This window comes from Oryctolagus cuniculus, chromosome 7, assembly GCF_964237555.1.
Source record: "Oryctolagus cuniculus chromosome 7, mOryCun1.1, whole genome shotgun sequence".
In the NCBI taxonomy this organism is placed as follows: Eukaryota; Metazoa; Chordata; class Mammalia; order Lagomorpha; family Leporidae; genus Oryctolagus; species Oryctolagus cuniculus.
In genome coordinates, this window is record NC_091438.1 from 43,330,781 (window position 1) to 43,353,108 (window position 22,328).

Consider the following 22,328-nt stretch of genomic DNA (forward strand, 5'->3'; position numbering starts at 1 on the left):
AAAGGAGAGGATATTTGATACCAGTCGGTGTGAGCAGCTTTATTCTGGGGGCAGCACCCGTGTCTGGCTGCACCAACAATGGGGAGGCGCGGGGCCTCTGGAATGCATGACAGTAGAAAAATCAGTCCTGGGAGCACGCGGGGAAGTCACTCCTCTTCATCCTCCTCAGCCAGGCCCAGGGCCTGGGTGCCTGGGGCGCGGGCAGGTGTTGCCCGCTGGATGGAGACGATGCCGCTGAGCAGGGCGTAGCCCACCATGGCCGCCAGCCCCGCCAGCACAGACAGGATCTGGTTTCGACGCCCGTATGGCTCCTCCTCAGTCTCTGGGCCTGCTGGTGCCTGGCGTGGTGGTGGCGCCTCAGCTGAGGGGCAAGGATACAGGGTGGATTGGCGATGCTTGCTCCTGGGGCCCTGCCCATCCTCCCCCGGACTGGATGCCCAGCTGGCCCTTACCTCCATCCCAGGGGAAGTAGAGGCTGAGGATGTGGGTGCAGTAGGCACAGAGGTTGTGGAGGCCCCGCAAGTGGGCCTGCAGTTTCCCGCTGGGCAGCTTTGCCTGCAGCAGCAGGGCCAAGTGGCTGAAGACAAAGGCGTCCAGGGAAGCAGGGCTGGAGCAGAGAGAAGGGTGGCATGGGGCAGGAGCGCTGGGCTGCAGGAGCGCCCGCCCTGGGAGGTGGGCTCTGGGCAGCAGAGGGTCGCCACAGGAGGACAGGACACGCCGTCCTGGACCTGGCGGGGAGGGTTCCCCAGGTGGCGCCAGCCTGGCTCTGAATGGGGCTCTATCCCAGGGTTGCATAAAGGGCACATTGAGTGTCCTGCAGCCTTGCAGGCCCCTCCTGCGCCTGGCTGCCCTCCCATCCCACCCTGCAGTACCACCGAGGAGGCTCTGACCGCACACACAGCCCCACTGTCACCAGAGCAGGAGCCCACCCCAGCCCTGGCCGCTACGTGGGAACCTGTATCTTCCTCCAAGCCCCTCATGACCCTCTTGGAGTCAGACTCACGCATCTCCAAAGAAGAACTTCTGGGAGCCCAGGCGCTGAGAGAGGAGGGTCAGGCATTCGCGAGCCTCCTGGTACAGCTGTAGACAGGACACAGGTAGGCCTGCAGCCGCGGGAGCGGGGCCGCCTCCCCCCCGGCCATCATCCTGGGGCCCATCTCACACGACGGCCGCTGTCCCTGAGCTACCTCCTTCTCCAGCTCTTCCTCGTTCTCAGGCCTGTGCCCCCCGCACAGCAGCTGCAGCCGCTCCATGTACTGCCGCTGCATGCGGCCGGGCAGGAAGAAGTTGAGGGGGAAGGGCATAGCCTCCGCGTACCACTTCCGTGTCACTTCCACATAGTTCTTGGCGTCTATCCAAAAAGTATGTATCTGCATTGGGTAGGCAGGAAGAGGCGGGTCTGAGGCAGCACACCTGCTTAGCTCGGGTGGGAGTCCGACCCCCATGCTGCTGTGAGCCTGGGCCCCGGCCCTGCTGGCCACGGACGCTCGGAGGGCTGGGCACACTCACCAGCACGGGTAGCAGCTTCTCCTCCAACAGAGACATGAAGGCCAAGGTGTCTGCCCCCTGTCGGGCTGACAGATCATAATCGGCATTGTACTTCTGTGGAGGAAATAGACATTCAGGGGGGCACTCCCCCAGGGACGGGAGATGGTGCCCACCTCCCCGCCCCGCCAGGCCCTGAGTGTAGCAGAGGTACAGCGAGGAGCTCTGCCCACCGAGGCCCCCTCGCCTGGGCCCAGCCAGTAGCCTGTTGCTGTTGGCACAAAGCCTGGACCTTGGAGCCCGCTGGCCGTCAAGGTCCTGTGCCCACTGGGGGGAGGAAGGAAGGCCCGGCCGCAAACTAGGAGCAGCTCCCAGAGTTTCCACGGAAAGCTGGCAGCACGCCTGCGGACGGCAACTTTCTAACAGTAACTTCCCCGATCCAGACACCACAGAGTTAGCAGATCAGAGCTCAGATGCAGGTTGGGCCTCGGTCCACGCCTCAGGAACCAGGAGACGCCATCCGCACACACCCTGGACCTAGCAAACCCACGCCCAGGACCCCCTGGCTTGTTCCTTCAGTGCCCCGCTCTTGGCCACTTCTTCCACTTCATTCCATGGCCCAGGCGCTGCCACCGCACACACATTCCACTCGCACCCCCAGGTCTCGGGCTGCCCTACCTTCCCTGGCTCCAGGCTCTGATCCTCAGCACCCCCTTCCCATATCCTCAGTAACCTTTTTCCCCAAATAGCCTCTTGAGCATGATCCTTAAATTCCTCCCCCATGAAACAGAATGGGGATAATTCTCTCCAGTAACAGGACTGTTAGGAACTAATTCAGAAGAAAATACTTTGCACACTGGAAAAGTTCTGTTCATACGTAAGGGTTCAGGGCAGTGGTGCCGGCCCTGCCAGGAGCTGTAGCTCTGACCAGGATCCCATTTCTCCAGGCCTCTCTCTTACCACCCCAGTGCCTTCACCTTTGGGACAGACGTGAGGAAGGGGGTCTGAGCCATTTCTGACACGGCATTCCCTCCTGGAGCCAGACTGTGAATGCTAGGAGAACCCTCGGGAAGTGCGCCAGCTAAGTGGCCCAGTTTTACAATTTAGGAGCCGACTCTGAGCAGTTAAATGACTTGTCCAAGATTATCTAGTCAATGACAGGGTGCTGAGCACAGCTTAGGCCTCCCCACTCTTGTTGCAACACACTTGGAACTCCGCCAACCCGTCTCCAAGCTTTGTGCATCCCGAGCCCTATGACCAGCCCAACCTGGTCCCCGAAACAGGGAAGTGGCCCTGAGAAGTTCCTCTCCAGTCTCACCTTTAAGGGCCTCATCAGAGTCGACTGCTGTCCTCTCCTTTCTACTCCGCGTGTCATCTGCCTAAGCCTGGCAGGCAGAAGGCTCAGCGCCCCGGATGCCCACCATAGAGCTTTACCTCACCACAGTGACACTGTGTGTGTCTTCCTCATCAGAACGTGTGCTCCTGCACGCTCTGGGTCACTTCCATCCACCTTGGCAACATCTGGTGCCCAATAAATAACGTGTTGCATTGAACCAAATGAAGTGCTTTCACTAGCAGTCCCTCTATCCAAGCTACCTACCTCTTTTCGAAGGTGGGTGATGATCTTGTGTGATACGGAAATGACCTCTCCATGACTGGTTCGAAGGGCAGGCAGGGTTCCTGACATGGAGAAAGAAGTATGCTCACCAGAACTTTACCTTCCTCTCAGACATATTAGTACCACATTCCTGCACCTCCCCTTGTAACACTCTCTTCCTCACCCCCCAGGGATGCTGGGTACCTGAAGGGCTCCGCCAGGGGTTGGTGATCTTGTGTACCTTGAGTGGAGCACCAGTAAATCTGGCATAGGTCTGCAGGGAAGGAAGCAGAAAGCAGAGAGATCAGGGCTATCGCCCCGGTGGGGGAATCAAGAAGGGATATAACATGTACTGACTATCTCCTAGGCCATGCTACCTTAGTACCAAAAAACAATCCGATATTACCATTCCTGTTTCACAAAATGGTCAACAAACGACTCAGAGAGAGATGGATCCTTCCATGACTACCGGTCAGCCAGGAAAACTCTTCCGTCCGTCTCCCCTCCTCCCCTCCGAGGCACCCCTGTCCTCGGAAGCACTGACAGTGCCCTTCTTTGGAGGTCTCTACGTGTTCCTACTTCCACCTAAACATTTTATCACATTTATTTGCTTTCACATCCAGCTTTCGGATAACTCAAGGGGAGGGGCCGAGTCTCAGTCATCTTTGCAAAGCAATGTCTATTGTTTGTTTAAAACCTTTTAGATACTTTGTAAGTCAAGTAGACAATGAATGACAAGAACTAAGTCTGATTCCAAAGTTCCTTCTACAGAGGGCCTGGCTGTGGGCTGTCCTGTCCGACAAACAATAGGCTCAGTAAATCCTGTTCAATGAGAAGGAAGGGGGTGCTGAAAACACTGGAATGCAAAGCCGAAGGAGATTCCTGAGATTGTCCAGTTGGGTAAACATCCGGGCGCAGGAACAGCGCCCAGGGAGAAGCGACATGGCCCCAAGGTCACACAGCCACTATATGGAAGAGCAAGGACCAGCACCCATCCCTTGAAACCCGACCAGGTCTCTTTCCAGCGCTGCACGAAGCTAAGGAAACTAAGGCATTGAGCACTTAGCACAGAGCGGCGGCCAGTACGGCCAGGCTCACTGCCTCAGTTTCCCCGACTGCGCCCGTGCTGAGGCGGCCCGGCACAGTTCGGATGCTTGGCTAGTTCGGGTCCCCTCCCCAGTCCTCCAGAGCGCCCCAGAGGGCGCCGGCGCCACCCCTCACCAGTACGGCCAGGCTGTCCAGGTCCACTGAAGGCAGCCCCCAGCCCCCTGACCAGCAGAACAGCTCCATGGGCGCCGCCATCTTGCCCGCCCTCTGTCCCGGAAGCACCTCCCTGTACGCGTCTGCCCTCCCCTGCGCCGGCCCGCCCCCCGCCGCCCCTCTGGCGGCTCCGGGCTGGGGGCCTGGGGAGGCCCCGGGGGAGGCACGGCTTTTCTGGGCTGGGGACGCGGCCGGCCGGCGCGGGGCGGGGCCGCGAGCTTCGGGGCTGGGCGGCCGCCGGCCCATCCAGAGGCGGCCGCCGCCGAGGGGCAGGGCTGCTGGCCAGGCGCGCCTCGGAGAGTCGCGACGCCTCGGCCGAGCGGAGCCCCGAAGCCCCGGAGGCGCGGCGGGCCTTGGAGAGGGGTCTCTGGCGCGTCTGGGCTGGCCCTGGGGGCTCTTGCCAAAGTGCACGTGGCCAGGACTGCTCCGGGGCCCCTCAGGGCTCGGCCCCGAGCGGGGACTGCGGGGGGGTCCTCCGAGCCGCATGTTTTCCAGAGCGCGTTATGTTTGGAGCGGGCCCCGCGCCGCCTGTCGCCATGGAAACAAAACAGGGGCGGTGGCGGCGGCCGGAGCCGAGGCCGGGCTGGGGCCTGCGTGGGGGAGGGGAGGTGGGGCTCGCGGGCCGTTGCCTTGGCAACGGGAACTCAGGCGCCCCTCCGCTTCATCCGGGTCACGGCCTGTTCGCCCTTGGGCGTCTGGCGTGTCCCCCTGGTTTTCTACTCCTGTCCCTGGTGTCCGTTTCCTCTTTTCCTGATTTCTTCCCTTCGACCTCACCGACCTGGCCGCAGTTTCAGACTCTTCGGACGCTTCCAGACTCCCAAGTTTTCCTAGGAATGAGGGAAAATGGAGGAAGCTGCACATGCCGGGGGACCCCCACCCTAACAAAGAGCAGTCGCTCCCGCTCCGCCGAGGGGCCAGCTTCATGCCGTGTGGGCATCCTCCGGGCACTACAGTGAGCTAGTTGCAGCCCCTCCCTTGGCATCCTTGCCTGCCAACTGTGGAATAATGCCCGCCGTCTGCCACTGCCCATGCCAGGGGTTCCTGCCTTCCCTGCCTGTGTGTTGCAGAAAACAGTAGCCTTTGGTCGTGCTGTGTTGAGGCCCCAACAACGGGATGACCGGGGAGAGGAAGGCACCTGGGGAGAGGACCATTAGGGAGGGGCCGGGAGAGGCAAGGAGGCCTCCAAGACTTTCCCAGTACCCTGGGCTCCCGGCGCTGGTGATGCCTCCAGGGTGATTGGCAGCTCTTTGTTTCAGCCCCCCCTCACCCGCCTTCTGGCCCCCCCTTCGACTCCCCCCTCCGTCCCTCCGCCCCCCGCTCCGGCTCTCCGCCTAGCCTTTTCCCCTCCCAGCCGCCTGTCTGCCAGGGGTAGTGAGCCGGCCGAGCGGCATGGAGACGCAGGAACTTCGGGGGGCCTTGGCTCTTCTCCTGCTTTGCTCTTTCGCATCTGCCAGTCAGGACCTGCAGGGTAAGCCTGTCCACATCTTAGACCCCTCTCGGCCTCCTCCCCTGTGTACCTATTTACAGCTCAGGTAGCAGGGAACATGTGAGCAAGGGGAGATGGGGCCAGTCCTGAAATTGAGCTGGAGCAGGGTTCCTCTGCCTGGAGTTCCTGACAAGATAGCCTGGTGGAGGGAGTGGGCACAGGGACTGGTGGGTGAGTGGGAACTAGCCAGGGTCAGGCCTGAGGCCAGGGCTGGAGACTCGAGCTGGATGCTAGGGCTTCCTGGCTGGAGTGGTGTAGGCACCCCAAGGTCTGAGACAGCAGTAGGTCCCCGGGCTTTACCCCCCACCCCGGGGCTGCTGGCTGCTGCAGTTCGGGGCGGGGGTGGGGACAGAGTGGTCTGGGCGCTCCCGGAGGTCTGGTGGGATGGGATGGGATGGGCCTGGGTGTGGGAGAGGTAACTGGAGCAGATGACACAGGCACAGATTCTTTCCTGGCTGGAGGGGAAACCACAGATTGGCCAGGACACAGGAGGCCGAGGAGCTGGGTCCCACATTCCCATAAGCGAGAGCCCAGACGGTGGGGGGGGGGGGTGTCGGAGACCTCAGCGGGCAGCTGTTCTTATCCAGAGCTAGTGTGCTGAGCCCCCAGTGGGGGAGGATGGGCACTAGGGTGTAGGAGCCAAACCCAGCGGTGGAAAGAGACGTTGCCTCCCACTTCTACCCGCGGGCACCAGGTGCCACTCCTGCCTGGGATCAGCACAGCATCTCCCTTGCGCCACCTGGTGGGGGCATCTTGAGTTTGTGGGGGTGCTGTTTCTGTGTGTCCAAGTGAGCCTCAGACCTGCAGGTTCCGAGTGGTATAGCAGAGGCAGTAATGAGGTAAATCCAGGGACACATATGTGTCCTCCGGAGGTGGAGACTACCACTGCCTGGGGGTGGGGGTGATTAGGAATGCCCCGCCCCTAAGGGTGCATCGGGACAGCAGGCCTTAGCTTTCAACCCCTTTCTCTGACTTTGATAACCTCTGCCTGGCCAGTGATCGACCTGCTGACTGTGGGCGAGTCCCGGCAGATGGTGGCTGTGGCAGAGAAGATCCGGACAGCCCTACTCACTGCTGGGGACATCTACCTCTTGTCCACCTTCCGCCTGCCCCCCAAGCAGGGTGGCGTCCTCTTTGGCCTCTACTCTCGCCAAGACAACACACGATGGCTGGAGGCCTCTGTCGTGGGCAAGATTAACAAAGGTGACTGGTGGGCAACTCCTGTCCCACAGCGGTGCCCCCTTGAGCACGTCCCCTCAGCCCCCCTCCTAGGTGCCTCTTGTTTTCCTTGGCTCCCGCTAGGGACCATGACCCCATCTGGCTGTGCCCAAGCACCACGGGGCATCTCAGGAGGCCTGGTGCCCCCCCCCCCAAGATAGGGTGAGGTTGCCATCTGCAGGGATGAGAGGTTGTCCCTGGGGGATGCCTGGAGGGAGGGTGAAGCTCGTCCCTGGGACAGTGTGGTGGGCACAGAACCCACTGCCACCTAGGAGAGGATGGAGTGCTCTGGTGCCACTGAAGCCTGCCAAAGCCCTAGTCTGTAAAGCAGCCGGAGAACCACTGGTTGTACCTATTGTGTGAGGTGCTGAGGGGCCCAAAGCTCAATCGGGGGCAGCGACCCTTAGGGACGTGGTATCCAGAAGAGTGGATCCAAGGCTCACTGGGAGACGGGGTGGGGGGCAGGGCCCATACTGACCTCCCCTCCTGGGCAGTGCTGGTGCGGTACCAGCGTGAGGATGGCAAGGTCCACGCAGTGAACCTACAGCAAGCAGGCCTGGCCGACGGGCGCACGCACACAGCTCTCCTGCGTCTCCGAGGTCCGTCCCGACCCAGTCCTGGCCTGCAGCTCTATGTGGACTGCAGACTGGGAGACCAACACGCTGGTCTTCCAGCACTGGCTCCCATCCCCCCCGCGGAGGTCAGTGGGCTGGAGATTAGGACTGGACAGAAGGCTTATCTAAGGATGCAGGTGAGTAGGAAGCCCCCGGAGCGTCTGGGGAGGCAGAGTTGGCACCAGCAGGGGAGAGCCCCACCTTTGCCGCTCTCCCCCTCCCCCTAGGGCTTCGTGGAGTCTATGAAACTTATCCTGGGCGGTTCCATGGCCCGGGTAGGTGCCCTGAGCGAATGTCCATTCCAAGGGGACGAGTCCATCCACAGTGCAGGTAACGTGAGTCTTCTGTTAGCTGACACGGTGGTCTTTGGTGACTCCTAGCCTCTGGCCTCCCCTCCCCCTGCAACACCCAGTGCTTCGGTCTGCCTGTTCCTGACGGCTTCCTGCCCGGTCACCCTGGACCCTGTGCCTCTGCCTCTGTGATCTCCAGCGTAGCTATCCCAGCAGATGTGGGTCAGGAAGAATCTCCCCATTCAGGTTATCCTGCCCGCCAGGGTGGCTAGAGAATGGGAACAGTCCACAGAGGAATGAAACTGAGGACCTCGGGGGAGGGGGCAAGGAGATCATGGCTTGGTCTCGGGTCTTTTCTCTCCCCTTGGTTTTCTCTCTGAGGATGCTCGGAGCTCCCTGTCCACAGAAGATACTTCTACATACTTCAAGGAACAGAGACCTTTGAAGGGAAGCCTTGGCTTTGTTTTTGGTGGCCTTTCATTTGGGCCTTCTGCCACTGCCAGGGAACTGGGACTAAGTTTTGATCTCCTGTGGGGCGACCCCCTTAGAGGGTCCCTCACCTCGTGCTGCTTGTCCATCACCTGTGCCCCCCCAACAAAACCCCATTCATTGAGGCTCCAGCCCCCCATCCCAACCTCCTCCTCACCAGCCCACCCTGTTTTCTTGTCCTCTCTAGTGGCCAACGCCCTGCACTCCATTCTAGGTAAGTTGGCCTCAAGGTGGAAGGGGTGAGGGGGCGGAGCAGGCCCCAGGTGTCAGCAGCGGCCTGAAACCAGGTCCTCTTCAGTTAGTGCCAGCCTAATGCCCAGGGAGGGGCCGGTGCTGACCCCCTGGTTCTGAGCCTCTCCCCGACCCTGGGCCCTGACAGGGGAGCAAACCAAAGCGCTGGTCACCCAGCTCACCCTCTTCAACCAGATCCTGGTGGAGCTGCGGGATGACATCCGAGACCAGGTGTGCATGGGCCAGGGGAGGGCGGGGCTGATTCCGGGGGCGGGGTGTGTGTGTGGTGGGTACCAGCTGACTCCTCCCTGCCCTCTGCCTGCCAGGTGAAGGAGATGTCCCTGATCCGAAACACCATCATGGAGTGTCAGGTGTGCGGTGAGTGGGAGAGCAGGGCGGGCTCCAGACGGCACCACCGTGCTCCCCACCCTGTGGCTTCAGCCTCTGCTTCTGGTGATTCAAACGGTGACTCCTGGGTGGCTCTGACTGTGCCCACCCCCCAGGCTTCCACGAACAGCGTTCCCACTGCAGCCCCAACCCGTGCTTCCGAGGCGTGGACTGCATGGAAGTGTATGAGTACCCTGGCTACCGCTGTGGGCCCTGCCCCCCGGGCCTGCAGGGCAACGGCACCCACTGCACCGACATCAATGAGGTGGGGGCAGCAGAAGCCACTGTGTGCAGAAGAGAAGGCTGGGGGGAGGCCCACAAGGGCGGGGGCAGTGTTGGGAAGCAGGAGTCCAGGGTCAGGGACAGGGCAGAGTCCAGCAAAGAAGTGTGGCTCCAGATGCCGGCGCCGCGGCTCACTAGGCTAATCCTCTGCCTTGCGGCACCAGCACACCGGGTCTAGTCCTGGTCGGGGCGCCGGATTCTGTCCCGGTTGCCCCTCTTCCAGGCCAGCTCTCTGCTGTGGCCAGGGAGTGCAGTGGATGGCCCAAGTGCTTGGGCCCTGCACCCCATGGGAGACCAGGATAAGTACCTGGCTCCTGCCATCAGATCAGCGCGGTGTGCCAGCCATGGCGGCCATTGAAGGGTGAACCAACGGCAAAAGGAAGACCTTTCTCTCTGTCTCTCTCACTGTCCACTCTGCCTGTCAAAAAAAAAAAAAAAAAAAAAAAAAAGTGTGGCTCCAGATGTCCAGGCAGGCTGGAGGGAGCTGGGGAAGTGAGTCGCTAGCCTGGAGTGTGCTGGGTCGGGGTGGCCATAGGATCCCAGGAAGAGGCCTGACTTCCGCCTTCTCTTCTGGTCCCCAGTGTGCTCACGCTGACCCCTGCTTCCCGGGTTCCCGCTGTGTCAACACCATGCCCGGCTTCCACTGTGAGGCCTGTCCTCGAGGGTACAAGGGCACACGGGTGTCCGGTGTGGGCATCGACTACGCCCGGGCCAGCAAGCAGGTCAGGTTGGGCAGTGCATCGGGCCTAGGGGTCCTGGCTTCTCGTAGCAGCCAGGTGCTTCTGGGTTGGGCATGGGAGCCTTGAGGTAACTGGGATGTGGCTGGCGGTGCATCAGCTTGGGTTGGGGCTTACGATCAACGTTCCTGGCCTGAGACCCCAGCAGTGACCTCTCCTGCATGCACGGGGCCCCAGCTCGGGTCTGGTTCTACCCCAAGTCTGCCCCTCCAGGTCTGCAACGACATTGATGAATGCAATGATGGCAACAATGGCGGCTGTGACCCCAACTCCATCTGTACCAACACTGTGGTGAGCCGGGCGCCCTTCCTCCTTCCCCAGCACTTTAGATGAGCTGTTTACCTGACCTGCTTTGGAACTCTGGCTTCTGCTTCTTACCAGCTGTGACCTCTAGGAAGTTCTTTAACTTTTTTTGAGCCTCACTTCCTTGTTTGGAAAGTGTGGTTGTCATGAGACACTGATAACCCTGGCATGGCTGGGAGTGCCCATCCTCCACCCCACAGGTGCCCTGCAGGTGCAGCAGGCCTGGCCCTGATGCCTGGTGGGCTCACCTTGCTTCCCAATTCTTAGGGCTCCTTCAAGTGTGGTCCCTGCCGCCTGGGTTTCCTGGGCAACCAGAGCCATGGCTGCCTGCCCGCGCGGACGTGCCACAGCCCAGCCCACAGCCCCTGTCACGTCCATGCTCACTGTCTCTTTGAACGCAATGGTGCAGTGTCCTGCCAGGTGAGCGAGGCCAGCAGCTCGGTAGGAAAAGGGAGAATCTTGGGAGAGCAGTAGGGATGGGGTGGGGGGATTTATGGGAACAAAGGTGCACCTGGGCCCAGGAAGTGGCGGGTGGGGAAGGTAGAGCCTGGGGCAGGGGATGCAGTGGGGCCCGGGGTGCTGGCTCAAGCTGCCAACCCATGCCTTTTTGTGTTGGCCCAGTGCAATGTGGGCTGGGCAGGGAACGGGAACGTGTGCGGCCCCGACACAGACATAGACGGCTATCCGGACCAGGCCCTGCCCTGCATGGACAACAACAAACACTGCAAGCAGGTGCAGGAGCAGTGGGTGAGTGTGGTGGGGAGCCCCAGGCTGGGCCAGGCTGGTACTCATCCACCTACCCCCCCCCAACTTCAGGACAACTGCCTCTTGACACCCAACTCCGGGCAGGAAGATGCTGACAACGACGGTGTGGGGGACCAGTGCGATGAAGACGCTGACGGGGACGGGATCAAGAATGTCGAGGTGGCTCCCCGACTGCACTGCCCTTCCCTCGCTAGTTCCTCTGCTCTCTTGGTGTTTATCCCCTCACCCCATGGTCCTGCCTCTCCTCGGCCCCTGGCAGCTCTACAGGGAGCCATAACCTGGTGCCCAGGACAAGGCGGACTACATGGAGGTTTGAGGGAGGAGTGGGACTGTGCCAAACAGGTGGACCATCACAGGGGCGGTGATCTTAGACAAGGACCCGGGGACATGGCTGGCGTGAGATGGCCAGTGATTCAGGGGAGACCTGACCCTCACTGCTTTGCCCAGGACAACTGCCGGCTGTTCCCCAACAAGGACCAGCAGAACTCGGACACAGATTCATTTGGTGATGCCTGTGACAACTGTCCCAACGTTCCCAACAATGACCAGAAGGACACAGATGGCAACGGAGAAGGAGACGCCTGTGACAACGACGTGGATGGGGACGGTGCAGGCCTGGGGCTGAGGGGGTGGCTGGGAGACGTGGGAGAATCTGCACATGGGGCAGGAAGTGAGGCAGGGAGGTGGGAGGTTTGTCTGTGGGGGCTGGCCCAGGGGCCGGGGTGGGGGAGGGGGTACCTGCAGCAGGTGTGAGTGCAAATGTGAGGCAGGGTGTGGGTCTACAGGGTGAGACCAGGCACAGTTGTCCCCTGGACCAGGGGGGAGCGAAACATGGGGCCTTCAGGGGTCCAGAAGAAGGCGCAGCACATTCTAATGATGACTGCGTGCCACCCCCATCTCTTCAAGGCATCCCCAACGGACTGGACAATTGCCCTAAAGTACCCAACCCACTACAGACAGACAGGGATGAGGATGGGGTGGGAGACGCTTGTGACAGCTGCCCCGAGATGAGCAACCCCACCCAGGTACAGGGCGCGACCAGGGCAGGCGGGGGTGGGGAAGTGTGCGGGTGAAGTCCCAGCCCTGTGGGTGGGAAGTGGGCCACCCCCTGCAGAGCTACCAAGGGGAGTTGGTGAAAACAGGCCCCCCTCTCTCAGACAGATGCAGACAGCGACCTGGTGGGCGATGTGTGTGACACCAATGAAGACAGGTGGGGTCCGGGCCGAGAGGGAAGGGCGTCTTCAACCCTCCTCAGGATTTAGCCTTCATTCTCCACCCCCCGTCGGGCAGGAAGTCACTCGCACCTTCTGTCCTGACTGCGCGGGGTCGGGTGGAAAGAGGGGAGACGCCACAGACCCCTAAGCAAAGGCACAGGTTGTAGGGGGCGGGGGCTGCCTTTGGAGGCTTTACCTGATGCCCCTTGTCCCGAGCAGCGACGGCGACGGGCATCAGGACACCAAGGACAACTGCCCACGGCTGCCAAATAGCTCCCAGCTCGACTCGGACAACGACGGACTAGGAGACGAGTGTGACGGGGACGACGACAATGACGGCATCCCAGATTACGTGCCTCCGGGTCCCGATAACTGTCGGCTGGTGCCCAATCCCAATCAGAAGGACTCAGATGGTGAGGCTGGGTACCGGGGTGGGGGGCGCTGGCCCGCTAGGGCTCTGCTCAGGGGAGGCTGCTGGCCCTTCAGGGTGGGGGACCAGGAGCAGGAGGCGGGAGGGCCTGCTGTGGCAGGGCCAGGGCCTTCCTGAGCGCCCGGCCTCACTCCACCCAGGCAACGGCGTCGGCGACGTGTGTGAGGACGACTTTGACAACGATGCGGTGGTCGACCCCCTCGACGTGTGTCCCGAGAGTGCAGAGGTGACCCTCACAGATTTCCGTGCCTACCAGACCGTCGTCCTGGATCCTGAGGGTGACGCTCAGATTGACCCAAACTGGGTCGTGCTTAACCAGGTACGCAGGGCGGTGGGCTGGCTGGGTGCTGTTAGCCCGGACCACAGAGTGGGGCCTGGGCGGGGGTCACTGCACCTGGCTCAGGGCCTTTTTCTTTACTGAACACCCCCAGGGCATGGAAATCGTTCAGACCATGAACAGTGACCCCGGCCTGGCGGTTGGTATGTACGGGACATCCAGTCTGTGATATCAGCAACCCTCCAGGAGCACAGGGCGTGAGAGGGGAAGGCAGTAGGGCCTTCCCCACCCCCACCCCGCTGCCTCCAACCTCTCCCCCCACCCCTCCTCAGGCTACACGGCCTTCAATGGCGTGGACTTTGAAGGCACCTTCCATGTGAACACAGTGACTGACGACGACTACGCAGGCTTTCTCTTCAGTTATCAGGACAGCGGCCGTTTCTATGTGGTCATGTGGAAGCAGACGGAGCAGACCTACTGGCAGGCCACGCCCTTCCGGGCCGTGGCTCAGCCAGGGCTGCAGCTCAAGGTCACCTAGCTGCCTAGATTGCCCACCCTGGGCCCCTCCCAGCCCCCCCCCCCAGCTCTCCCCCTTAACCCTACAGCCGGCGTGACCCTGAGCCCTCCTACCCAGACACCTGGCTTGGAGGGCAGCTCTCAGGGCCTTCTCCCCGGCCTCCTGCACATCCAGATCTCTTGCCACACCCCCCACCCCCACTCATCCTGGTGGCTGACTCACTGCCTTTGCCAATGACCCCCAGGCAGTGACTTCAGTGTCGGGCCCAGGAGAGCACCTCCGGAATGCCCTGTGGCACACAGGCCACACCCCTGACCAGGTCCGGCTGCTGTGGGCTGACCCACGAAACGTGGGCTGGCGCGACAAGACTTCCTATCGATGGCAGCTGCTGCACCGGCCTCAAGTCGGCTACATCCGGTGAGGAGAGGGGCATCACCCCTCTGCCTGGGGCCGGGGCGGGCAGGGGCTGTGGCCCTTTCTCTTTATCTCCCTTCTCCCCACAGTCGCAGGACCCAGAGGCTGCTGTGTGCTGCAGTCTCTGTTCCCCTCTGTGAAGGGAAGGTGCCAGGCTAGATGCATTTTACAGATCCCCGGGAGCCTCATCCCCAGGCTCATCTTGTGGCGGTGGCACGTCACTTGGGGCCCCTGACCTGGGAGAGCCCAGAGCCCGCCTCATGCAAGTGCCTAACCAAGACAGGCCCAGCATTTACAGAGCAGCAAACCTAAGAGGCCAAGACTTCACAAGGCCTCTTAGTTCAGTACTTTGTCTACAACTCTGTGTTTCCCTCCAAGGGTCCCAGGTTGGTGGGCTTAACTGGGAGGGGAAGGGATGTGGTTCTTCTTAGAGACTCGGCTCTCTACCCACTAGAGCCCAGAGTCCAGGGACCTGGGTTGGTTCCCCTTTAAGGTGCCTGGGGCTGTGGGGCGCCAGGGCAGGGATAAAGGGGGGTGGACTAGAGCCTGGGAAGCGGGTGACTTCACCCCCCAGCCCATTGTGCTCATCGTCATGGCAACCCAATCCTCGCTAGGAATGCGGCTGGTGCTTTGAGATGCAAAAGGGGCCTGACAAAGAGCTAGGGGCCCCAGGCCTGAGAAAAGTACCCCTTCCCTCCCTCTGCTCCCTCCCTCCCTCTCTCAGGCCTGGTGAGCTGGGGGGGGGGGGGGGCTGGGGACGAGCAGGACCCCTGGGCCTGGTGACCCCCCCCGGGGGGCACCAATACTCTAGCGCCAATGCACACCCCTATCTTGGACAGGGTGAAGCTCTATGAGGGTCCCCAGCTAGTGGCGGATTCTGGGGTGATCATTGACACCTCCATGCGAGGGGGGCGTCTTGGTGTATTCTGCTTCTCCCAAGAAAACATCATTTGGTCCAACCTGCAGTACCGATGCAACGGTGAGGCTCTAGACCGACGTCAGCCTGACCCCCGTGCCCTCCCTGGAGAACACGGCCTCTGAACTCCCCTGTTTCCCCTTCCTCAGACACAGTGCCCGAGGACTTTGAGCCATTCCGGAGGCAGCTGCTCCAGGGAAGGGAGTGAGGAGGTGTCACCGGATTCAGAATCCTGGTTTTAGACCCTTTGGCTTTGGGGTCCATCCTGGAGACCCTGGGGTCTAGGCTGCAGCCCCTCGGGGCACCCACAAACCCTCCTCTGGCCCTCCACGGAATTCAGCCACAGAGGGCTTAGTGACCCCACTGGTCAGGGCATGGGGAATCATCACGGGGTATTACTCAGGCACTAACCCAGGAAAGACAACACCCCCATTGCCATAAAGTCCGGTTGTTTTCTAAGCCAGTGCCATTGCTTATTTTAGGGATTTTCCGGGGTTGGGTGGCGAACAGCAAGGAATCTGAGTGGGTAACAGAGAAAGGCTAGGAGAATGGAAAGTTTGGCTGAGTTTGGGGCAAGGGTGGAGAAGGCTCCAGACAGAGTTAAGCACAGGACGGGGTGCTGGCTTGAGAGATCACCCAAGTTCTCCCAGCCCCACTTACTCACGGCGGCAGCGGCGACACTCCAGTCTTAGATCAGCCGGGATCGACAGCCAGAAGGGCGGGGGCTGCCCCGCTCGGGAGAGGGGGAGGCCGGGGGGCCGAGGGGGCCGGAGGCCGGGACGAGTGCAATATTGGCGGGGGAAAGAACAACACTGCACCGCGTCCCGTCCCTCCCGCCCGCCCGGGGCCCGGGGTCCCGCTTCCCACAGTCTGAAGCTGGCCAGGCCAGAGGCCCAGGGGTGCACTGGGAAGTTGGGTTCTCCCTGAAGGCCCGGAAGGGTGAAGGGGGCTGGTAAGGGGGAGGGGTGCGGGGAGCAAGGGAGACCGCGGTGCCCCGGAAGGCCGCTTTCCGACGCCGGGGCGTTGCGCGCGCTTGCTCTTTAAATACTCCGACCGCGCGGCGCGGAGCCGTCGCCATGGTGACGCGTCTCCCAGCAACCGGGCTGAATGGCTGTTGCCTGGTAACGTCAGGAGTTGAGGTTTGGGGCCGCCCACCTAGATACTCGCACTTTCTCTAGCAGCGGGTGGGGGGCTTCCCGGCCGGGGGCGCTGACGTATGGCCCCCCGCTCCGCCCTGCGCCGCGCCCGCCGCACAAAGGCGCGTCTCGGAGAGTGAGCGGCGCGGGGCGCGGGCGTCGGGTCCCTTGCCGCCTCCAGTCCAGGATCCCCCTCCAATCTGGCTTCGCACCCAAGTGTTTCCAAAGCCCTGTTTTCCAGTGTGTATTCGCTGGAGCCGAAGACTGTCTCCCTACTACAACCCGAACTGCTTCTGTTGGCCCGGACCACAGCCCGGTACCGCTACACCGGGCTCACGCCCTGAGCACCACGTGCCGCTGCAGCTCCAAAGACCTCCCTGCCCCCAAATACTTCTGCCCTTCAAAGTTCCTCCCGGTCCTGCCAATCCCGCACCTTCACAGAGAATTCTGCTGCTCACCACGTGCCACCGGCCCCAAATGATACCACCCACTTCCCCAGAAGATCCTTCGGGCCCCTGAATTCGGTTCCGCTGCCCCGCCTACTTTCTGCCTCCTAAATACGAAACTGCCCTTACCATACCTGACCCGCTCCCCTCCCACATTCCTTCGTCCCCTCCCACACATTTCGACGCCCCTTCCACATACCTGAGGACCCCACCCACCTAGCTCCATTTCCTCCTCAAACCGCCCCTATGCGCTTCCGCGTCCCTGTCTTGAAACCGCCAGGCGCCGCTGCGCGCAGTGCGCTCCTCCCTCTCTGCCCGGGCACTGACCCCTCTCGCCGGGGTCCCGCGCGCCCCACCCCCGCCGCGGCGTCTCTTTACCCCTCACCCAGGCCGCACCTCCCGACCCGCAGTGCTCCGGATCGGGGCGCCACTCGGCCGTGCAGGCCGCCCCGCGAGGCTACGGGTGACCGCCAGAGGGCAGGAGCTCCCTCCGGCGGGGCTGCCGCTCCAGGCGAAGGCTTGGAAAGGTCCTTAGGATTCGGTGGAGCCCAGGTTTCGTCGGTCTTTAAGTGGAAATTTCTCCCCCCAACACCGCACCCCCAGTATGCCATGGAGGGAACCCAGGCTACTGGAAAGTCTGGCCCGGGCGGGCAATGTGGTTTTCAGGCTAGAACTGCATGTGGAACGGGACAAGGAGGGGTTAGAAGGGTGGGGCTATTCCGGGAAGTGTTGGGGGGAGGGAGTCCAAAACTACCACTTGGTGCACTCATTATCAACCCGTCTGGTTTCTTCTCGGCCCCGCACCCGTGCGGCTCCCAAGGACCCAGAGAGCGTGGGGAAGTGGAGTGGGGGCCCTAAGGGTGGGCGTCCAGGCTTGGTTGTCCAGGACCTTGAAGCAGCCCACTTCTGTGTGCTCTCTCTTCACCTTGGCTGCAATCCTCCGGCTAAGACTAGAAGGCAGAGGGCCCCAAGTCCCAGACTGTCCCCCACCCCCCACCTAGAGCCAGGGAGTGGCTGATGGAAGGGGGAGGCCCCTTGGAAAACAAACAGGTCGTCAGAGGGCTGAGTGATTGGAGCCCACGTACTTACCCAGGAATGACTGGGGAGGAGGAAGAGGAAAAAGAAGGAGGTAGGGAAGGGAGGAGGGGGCGGGGCTTTATCACCTGTCACCTGCTCCGGCTGTGCCTAGGGCGGGAGGGGGGACCGGTATAAAGCGGCAGGCGCCGGTGCCGCTCCACCTCACACGCAGCGCCGGCCTGGGTGCGTCCTGCCCCCTCCCCACCCAGCTCACCACCGCCATGCCACCAGGCATGGACATCCGGTCCCCTTTCTTCTTGCTGCTACTGCTCCCAGGGATTACAGGTGAGGGGTGTGAGGTGGGGAGGGGGTCAGCCTGGTCTCGTGGTCTTGCGGGCCCTCTGTGGGTTTTATTCTCTGGCAGATGGCTCCACCAGAGCCAGAAATGGTAGACTGGGGCGGCTCCGTCTGTGTCTGGGAGGAGAGGGGCTAAAGATGGGCTGAGAAGAAGCACTCCCACCCCCACCCCCCACCCCCCATGCCGGAGGGTAGGGGCAGGTGAAGGTCCTGGGGGAGAGGGGTCCTAGGAATGGAGATTTAGGCTAGCGGGGGGTGGGGGTGGGGCGCAGTGCAGGCCGAAAGAGAGCAGGAGGGCTAAGGGCCGGGCCTGGGGCTGGGGCTGCTGTTCAGGCTCCAGTCCTCCTGCCAGAAGTTCCATTTTCCCCTCACCTAGATTTGCCCTCCCACCCAGTGGTTCTTAAGGCTTCTGTCCCCAGCTAGAGCGGAAAAGTAGACCTTGGCTCTCCAAAGCAGGCCAGGGCCCGGCTCCGCTGAGAGACGCATTGCAAGCATGACCGGCGGTTCACTCCCCACCCTCAGCCCTGGCTCAGGCTCTGCTGCCATTCCAGGCCAGATTGTCAGTTCCACCACGTCTCCAGCCACCAGCCCCGTCCACGAAGTCACCTCTGCCCCGGCCACCAGCCCCACGTCGGTCTCAGCCACCAGTCCCGTCCACGAAGTCACCTCTGCCCCAGCCACAAGCCCTGCATCAGACTTGGCCACCAGCCCTGTCCATGAAGTCACCTCTGCCCCTGCCACCAGCCCCACATCGGTCTCAACCACCTCCCCCGTCCACGAAGTCACCTCTGCCCCGGCCACCAGCCCGTCGGTCTCAGCCACCAGCCCTGTCCACGAAGTCACCTCTGCCCCGGCCACCAGCCCGTCAGTCTCAGCCACCAGCCCCGTCCACGAAGTTACCTCTGCCCCAGCCACCAGCTCCACGTCAGTCTCAGATACCAGCCCCGTCCACGAAGTCACCTCAGCTTCAGCCACCAGCCCCGTCCACGAAGTCACCTCGGCCCTGACCACCAGCCCCACGTCGGTCTCAGCCACCTCCCCCATCCACGAAGTCACCTCTGCCCCAGCCACCAGCCCGTCGGTCTCAGCCACCAGCCCTGTCCACGAAGTCACCTCTGCCCCCGCCACCAGCCCCACGTCGGTCTCAGCCACCAGCCCCGTCCACGAAGTCACCTCTGCCCCGGCCACCAGCCCATCGGTCTCAGCCGCCAGCCCCGTCCACGAAGTCACCTCTGCCCCGGCCACCAGCTCCACGTCAGTCTCAGATACCAGCCCCGTCCACGAAGTCACCTCAGCTTCAGCCACCAGCCCCGTCCACGAAGTCACCTCAGCCCTGACCACCAGCCCCACGTCGGTCTCAGCCACCTCCCCCATCCACGAAGTCACCTCTGCCCCAGCCACCAGCCCGTCGGTCTCAGCCACCAGCCCTGTCCACGAAGTCACCTCTGCCCCGGCCACCAGCCCGTCGGTCTCAGCCACCAGCCCCGTCCACGAAGTCACCTCTGCCCCGGCCACCAGCCCCACGTCGGTCTCAGCCACCTCCCCCGTCCACGAAGTCACCTCTGCCCCGGCCACCAGCCCCACGTCGGTCTCCGCCACCTCCCCCGTCCATGAAGTCACCTCAGCTTCAGCCACCAGCCCTGTCCACGAAGTTACCTCTGCCCCGGCCACCAGCCCCACGTCGGTCTCAGCCACCTCCCCCGTTCACGAAGTCACCTCGGCCCCGGCCACCAGCCCCACGTCGGTCTCAGATACCAGCCCCGTCCATGAAGTCACCTCGGCCCTGACCACCAGCCCCACGTCGGTCTCAGCCACCAGCCCCGTCCACGAAGTTACCTCTGCCCCGGCCACCAGCCCCACGTCGGTCTCAGCCACCAGCCCCGTCCATGAAGTCACCTCGGCCCCGGCCACCAGCCCCACGTCGGTCTCAGCCACCTCCCCCGTCCACGAAGTCACCTCTGCCCTGGCCACCACCATGCCAGTTGGCACTCTGAGCACACCATCTTCGGTTCCCAGCCACACTGGCACTCCCACCACCCTTCCCAGCCCCAGCCACAGCACGGGTTCTCCTGTCACCACTTCGACTCAGAGCACTGCTCCCCAGGTGTCTGCTGGTTTGTCTTTCTTCTTCCTGTCTTTTTACATCACCAACCTGCAGTTCAATTCTTCCCTGGAGGATCCAAGCAGCAAGTACTATCAAGAGCTGCAGAGGAATGTTTCGGCACTGGTGGGTGTCTGCCTGGCTTCTGCTGGCTCCCCTGAAGCAGTCTTTGGAGCTGGGGGGTGGTGCTTTGCAGCAAGCCTGACTCCCTGCCCTCTCACCCCAGATTTCACAGATCTATGGACAGAAGAACTTCCTGGGCCTCTCTGGTATCAGGTTCAGGTACAGTTCCGTGTGCAGACCCTGGGGGTGTGTGTGTGTGGGGGGGGTTGTTGTCACGGCTGGGGACAGTGCTGAGCCAGAGCTGGGGCCTGCGGCTCAGTCATCTCTCTCCCCATGGCTAGGCCAGGATCCGTGGTGGTGGACTTGATTCTGGCCTTCCAGGAGGGCAGCACCAATGAAGTCACGGTGCAGTCACAGTTTATTCAGAATATACCGCAAGCAGCCAGGTATAACCTGAACATTTCAAGAGTCACAGGTAAGGCTGCTTCCCCAGCGGCACCCGGCGCTGTGCGGGGCCCCTGCCATTCTCCGTGGTGCTGGCAGAGGACATGGGGCTGTCTCCTTTGGGACACTGTCCTGACCACGGCTCTTTCCTTTCAGTGCGTGATGTTCTGTCTCCCTCCTCTGCCCAGTCTGGAGTTCCAGGCTGGGGGATCGCCCTGCTCGTGCTGGTCTGTGTCCTGCTTGCGCTGGCCATCATCTATTTCATAGCCCTGGTGAGTGCTTGGTCTCTGGCCTTGACCGGAGTCCGCTGGTGGAAGGACCCTCCTGGCCCAGGTAACCAACCTGCCTCCCCAGGCCGTGTGTCAGTGCCGTCGCAAGAACTGCGGGCAGCTGGATCTCTTCCCGACCCGGGATACCTACCACCCCATGAGTGAGTACCCTACCTACCACACCCACGGCCGCTACGTGCCCCCTGGCAGCACCAGACGGAGCCCATATGAGGAGGTGAGGATGGGAAGCTGAGGCTTTTGACTGGGCAGGGAATTTGGAAAAACCCAAAGAGCTTGGGAGAGGTGAGAGGCGGCAGGAGGTGTAGACCCTGGTGAGAGTGGTCTGAGGGACCCTGGGGAATGGGCCTGGGGAGGTGGTGACCAGCATTCCCAAACTCCCAAATGCCAGTTTCCCGCCCACGGTCACTGCTTGGCTGAACTGGCACCAGGGCGGTACTGGTTGGGATGCCCAGAGGTGAAATGGGTGGGGCTCTGCGCCCCAGGGAGCCCTTCTGCTGCAGTGGCCAGAGCCAGCACCCGTGCCTCTTTCACGACCCAACCGCCCAGAGCAGATTGCACAAGGCCGGGGGTCGTGGGTGCAGGGGCTCCTTGGGAGCTCAAGGAAGCAAGGACCCCTCCCTCTTCTCCTGGCCTTGCTCCACGGGACCTGGTAAATAATTACTGCAGCCTCCTGGGACTGCGGAGCCACTTAGTGTGGGGGAGGAGACAGGAGTTTCCTTTCCTTGTCCCCATTTTCCGCCTCCTGGGGACCTTCCTCTTCCAGTTTTGCCAGCGCCTGTGGACACACACACACATACACACACACACCCCTTGAGCTGAAGGAACGGAGTGGAGGGAGAAGGGGGGAGGGACAAGGGGGCTGATTAGAGCCCTGGGAGGGAGGGAGGGGGAGAGGAGGGAGGAGCAGCCCTGTTTACAGTCACCTGGCTGCCTGTGGGGCCGGCAGGTGCGCACTTCGAATTAACCCTTTGAGAACAGGCCAGGCCTCTGACCAGTGAGCCCAGGCTGGAGTGCCATCCAGGGGTCCTAGGAGCTGGCTTCTACCCTTCACCCTGGTCCCCTTTTTCCCCCCACCCAGGTATCTGCGGGCAACGGTGGTAGCGGCCTTTCTTACACGAATCCAGCAGTGGCAGCCACTTCTGCCAACTTGTAGGGACATGTCATTCACCAGGGCCAGCCGTGCCAGCCCCTCCCTCAGAATCCTCCCTTCCAGAGCCCCTGCACCGTTCTGCGCTGGGAGCCGCCGTCCAGATGGGCTGCCCACCGCTGGCCCTCCGGCCCCAGCAAGCCCCTCCATCATCTCCACCTGGCGACGCTTGTCCCGGCCCCTGGGGGACAGGCCTGGGTGGGGAGGGAGGGTGGCTCTCATAAGGACTGGCTTGGAAATCCTGGATGGGGATCGATCCGATCCGGACTGAATAAAACGCGCCTCCTGCTGCGCTGACCTGTGCCTCCTTCTGTGATCCTTGGCAGGCAGGGGGGCGGCGCTGGGGAGGAGGGGGGCCTGGAAGGAGTCTGTGAAGGGGCGGGGGAGGGAGACAAGGAGGCGCAGATGTTGCTTG

General features: G+C 62.2%; 3 protein-coding genes across 5 annotated transcripts; 2 read left to right on the top strand and 1 right to left on the bottom strand.

Annotated features, from left to right (window-relative positions):
• Positions 1–24: 24 nt before the first annotated feature.
• MTX1 (metaxin 1) lies at positions 25–4,922 on the bottom strand. Its single transcript, XM_008264354.4, has 8 exons — positions 4,304–4,922; positions 3,287–3,356; positions 3,086–3,165; positions 1,510–1,602; positions 1,188–1,370; positions 1,004–1,080; positions 453–607; positions 25–361 (listed from the first exon to the last, which is right to left on the bottom strand). The coding sequence occupies exons 1-8, from the start codon at positions 4,826–4,828 to the stop codon at positions 147–149; spliced, it is 1,398 nt and encodes a 465-aa protein (XP_008262576.2). The 5' UTR covers positions 4,829–4,922; the 3' UTR covers positions 25–146.
• A 72-nt stretch (positions 4,923–4,994) lies between these two features.
• THBS3 (thrombospondin 3) lies at positions 4,995–15,371 on the top strand. Of its 3 annotated transcripts, none has more exons than XR_011390385.1 (23): positions 4,995–5,810; positions 6,825–7,031; positions 7,541–7,797; positions 7,888–7,990; positions 8,627–8,653; positions 8,819–8,901; positions 8,997–9,048; positions 9,174–9,322; positions 9,921–10,061; positions 10,290–10,367; positions 10,647–10,799; positions 11,001–11,111; positions 11,196–11,303; positions 11,592–11,751; positions 12,051–12,169; positions 12,302–12,354; positions 12,578–12,771; positions 12,929–13,107; positions 13,220–13,268; positions 13,398–13,594; positions 13,827–13,999; positions 14,169–14,725; positions 14,836–14,940. XR_011390385.1 is itself a non-coding variant. In XM_070077594.1 (23 exons), the coding sequence occupies exons 1-23, from the start codon at positions 5,732–5,734 to the stop codon at positions 15,118–15,120; spliced, it is 2,871 nt and encodes a 956-aa protein (XP_069933695.1). In that variant the 5' UTR covers positions 4,998–5,731; the 3' UTR covers positions 15,121–15,371. The 3 variants fall into 3 exon arrangements, 2 of the variants coding, with proteins under 2 accessions (XP_069933695.1, XP_069933696.1); XM_070077594.1 differs by lacking the exon at positions 14,169–14,725 and adding an exon at positions 15,062–15,371 and having other exon boundaries at positions 4,998–5,810; positions 14,836–14,975; XM_070077595.1 differs by lacking the exons at positions 8,819–8,901; positions 14,169–14,725 and adding an exon at positions 15,062–15,371 and having other exon boundaries at positions 4,998–5,810; positions 8,997–9,041; positions 14,836–14,975.
• A 2,326-nt stretch (positions 15,372–17,697) lies between these two features.
• MUC1 (mucin 1, cell surface associated) lies at positions 17,698–22,210 on the top strand. Its single transcript, XM_051858582.2, has 7 exons — positions 17,698–17,856; positions 18,420–20,095; positions 20,196–20,251; positions 20,374–20,507; positions 20,633–20,748; positions 20,831–20,980; positions 21,845–22,210. The coding sequence occupies exons 1-7, from the start codon at positions 17,793–17,795 to the stop codon at positions 21,917–21,919; spliced, it is 2,271 nt and encodes a 756-aa protein (XP_051714542.2). The 5' UTR covers positions 17,698–17,792; the 3' UTR covers positions 21,920–22,210.
• The last annotated feature ends 118 nt before the right edge of the window (positions 22,211–22,328 follow it).

Coding starts and splice junctions, on each gene's coding strand:
- THBS3 (XM_070077594.1), top strand. CDS start 5,732: ATGGAGACGCAGGAACTTCGGGGGGCCTTGGCTCTTCTCCTGCTTTGC. Junction 7,032..7,540: donor CGTGGGCAAGATTAACAAAG/GTGACTGGTGGG, acceptor CCTCCTGGGCAG/TGCTGGTGCGGTACCAGCGT. Junction 12,170..12,301: donor AGATGAGCAACCCCACCCAG/GTACAGGGCGCG, acceptor CCCCTCTCTCAG/ACAGATGCAGACAGCGACCT.
- MTX1 (XM_008264354.4), bottom strand. CDS start 4,828: ATGCGGCTCGGAGGACCCCCCCGCAGTCCCCGCTCGGGGCCGAGCCCT. Junction 3,357..4,303: donor TGGACAGCCTGGCCGTACTG/GTGAGGGGTGGC, acceptor CCTTCCCTGCAG/ACCTATGCCAGATTTACTGG. Junction 362..452: donor CTACTTCCCCTGGGATGGAG/GTAAGGGCCAGC, acceptor CTTGCCCCTCAG/CTGAGGCGCCACCACCACGC.
- MUC1 (XM_051858582.2), top strand. CDS start 17,793: ATGCCACCAGGCATGGACATCCGGTCCCCTTTCTTCTTGCTGCTACTG. Junction 20,096..20,195: donor AGAGGAATGTTTCGGCACTG/GTGGGTGTCTGC, acceptor CTCTCACCCCAG/ATTTCACAGATCTATGGACA. Junction 20,749..20,830: donor TCATCTATTTCATAGCCCTG/GTGAGTGCTTGG, acceptor CTGCCTCCCCAG/GCCGTGTGTCAGTGCCGTCG.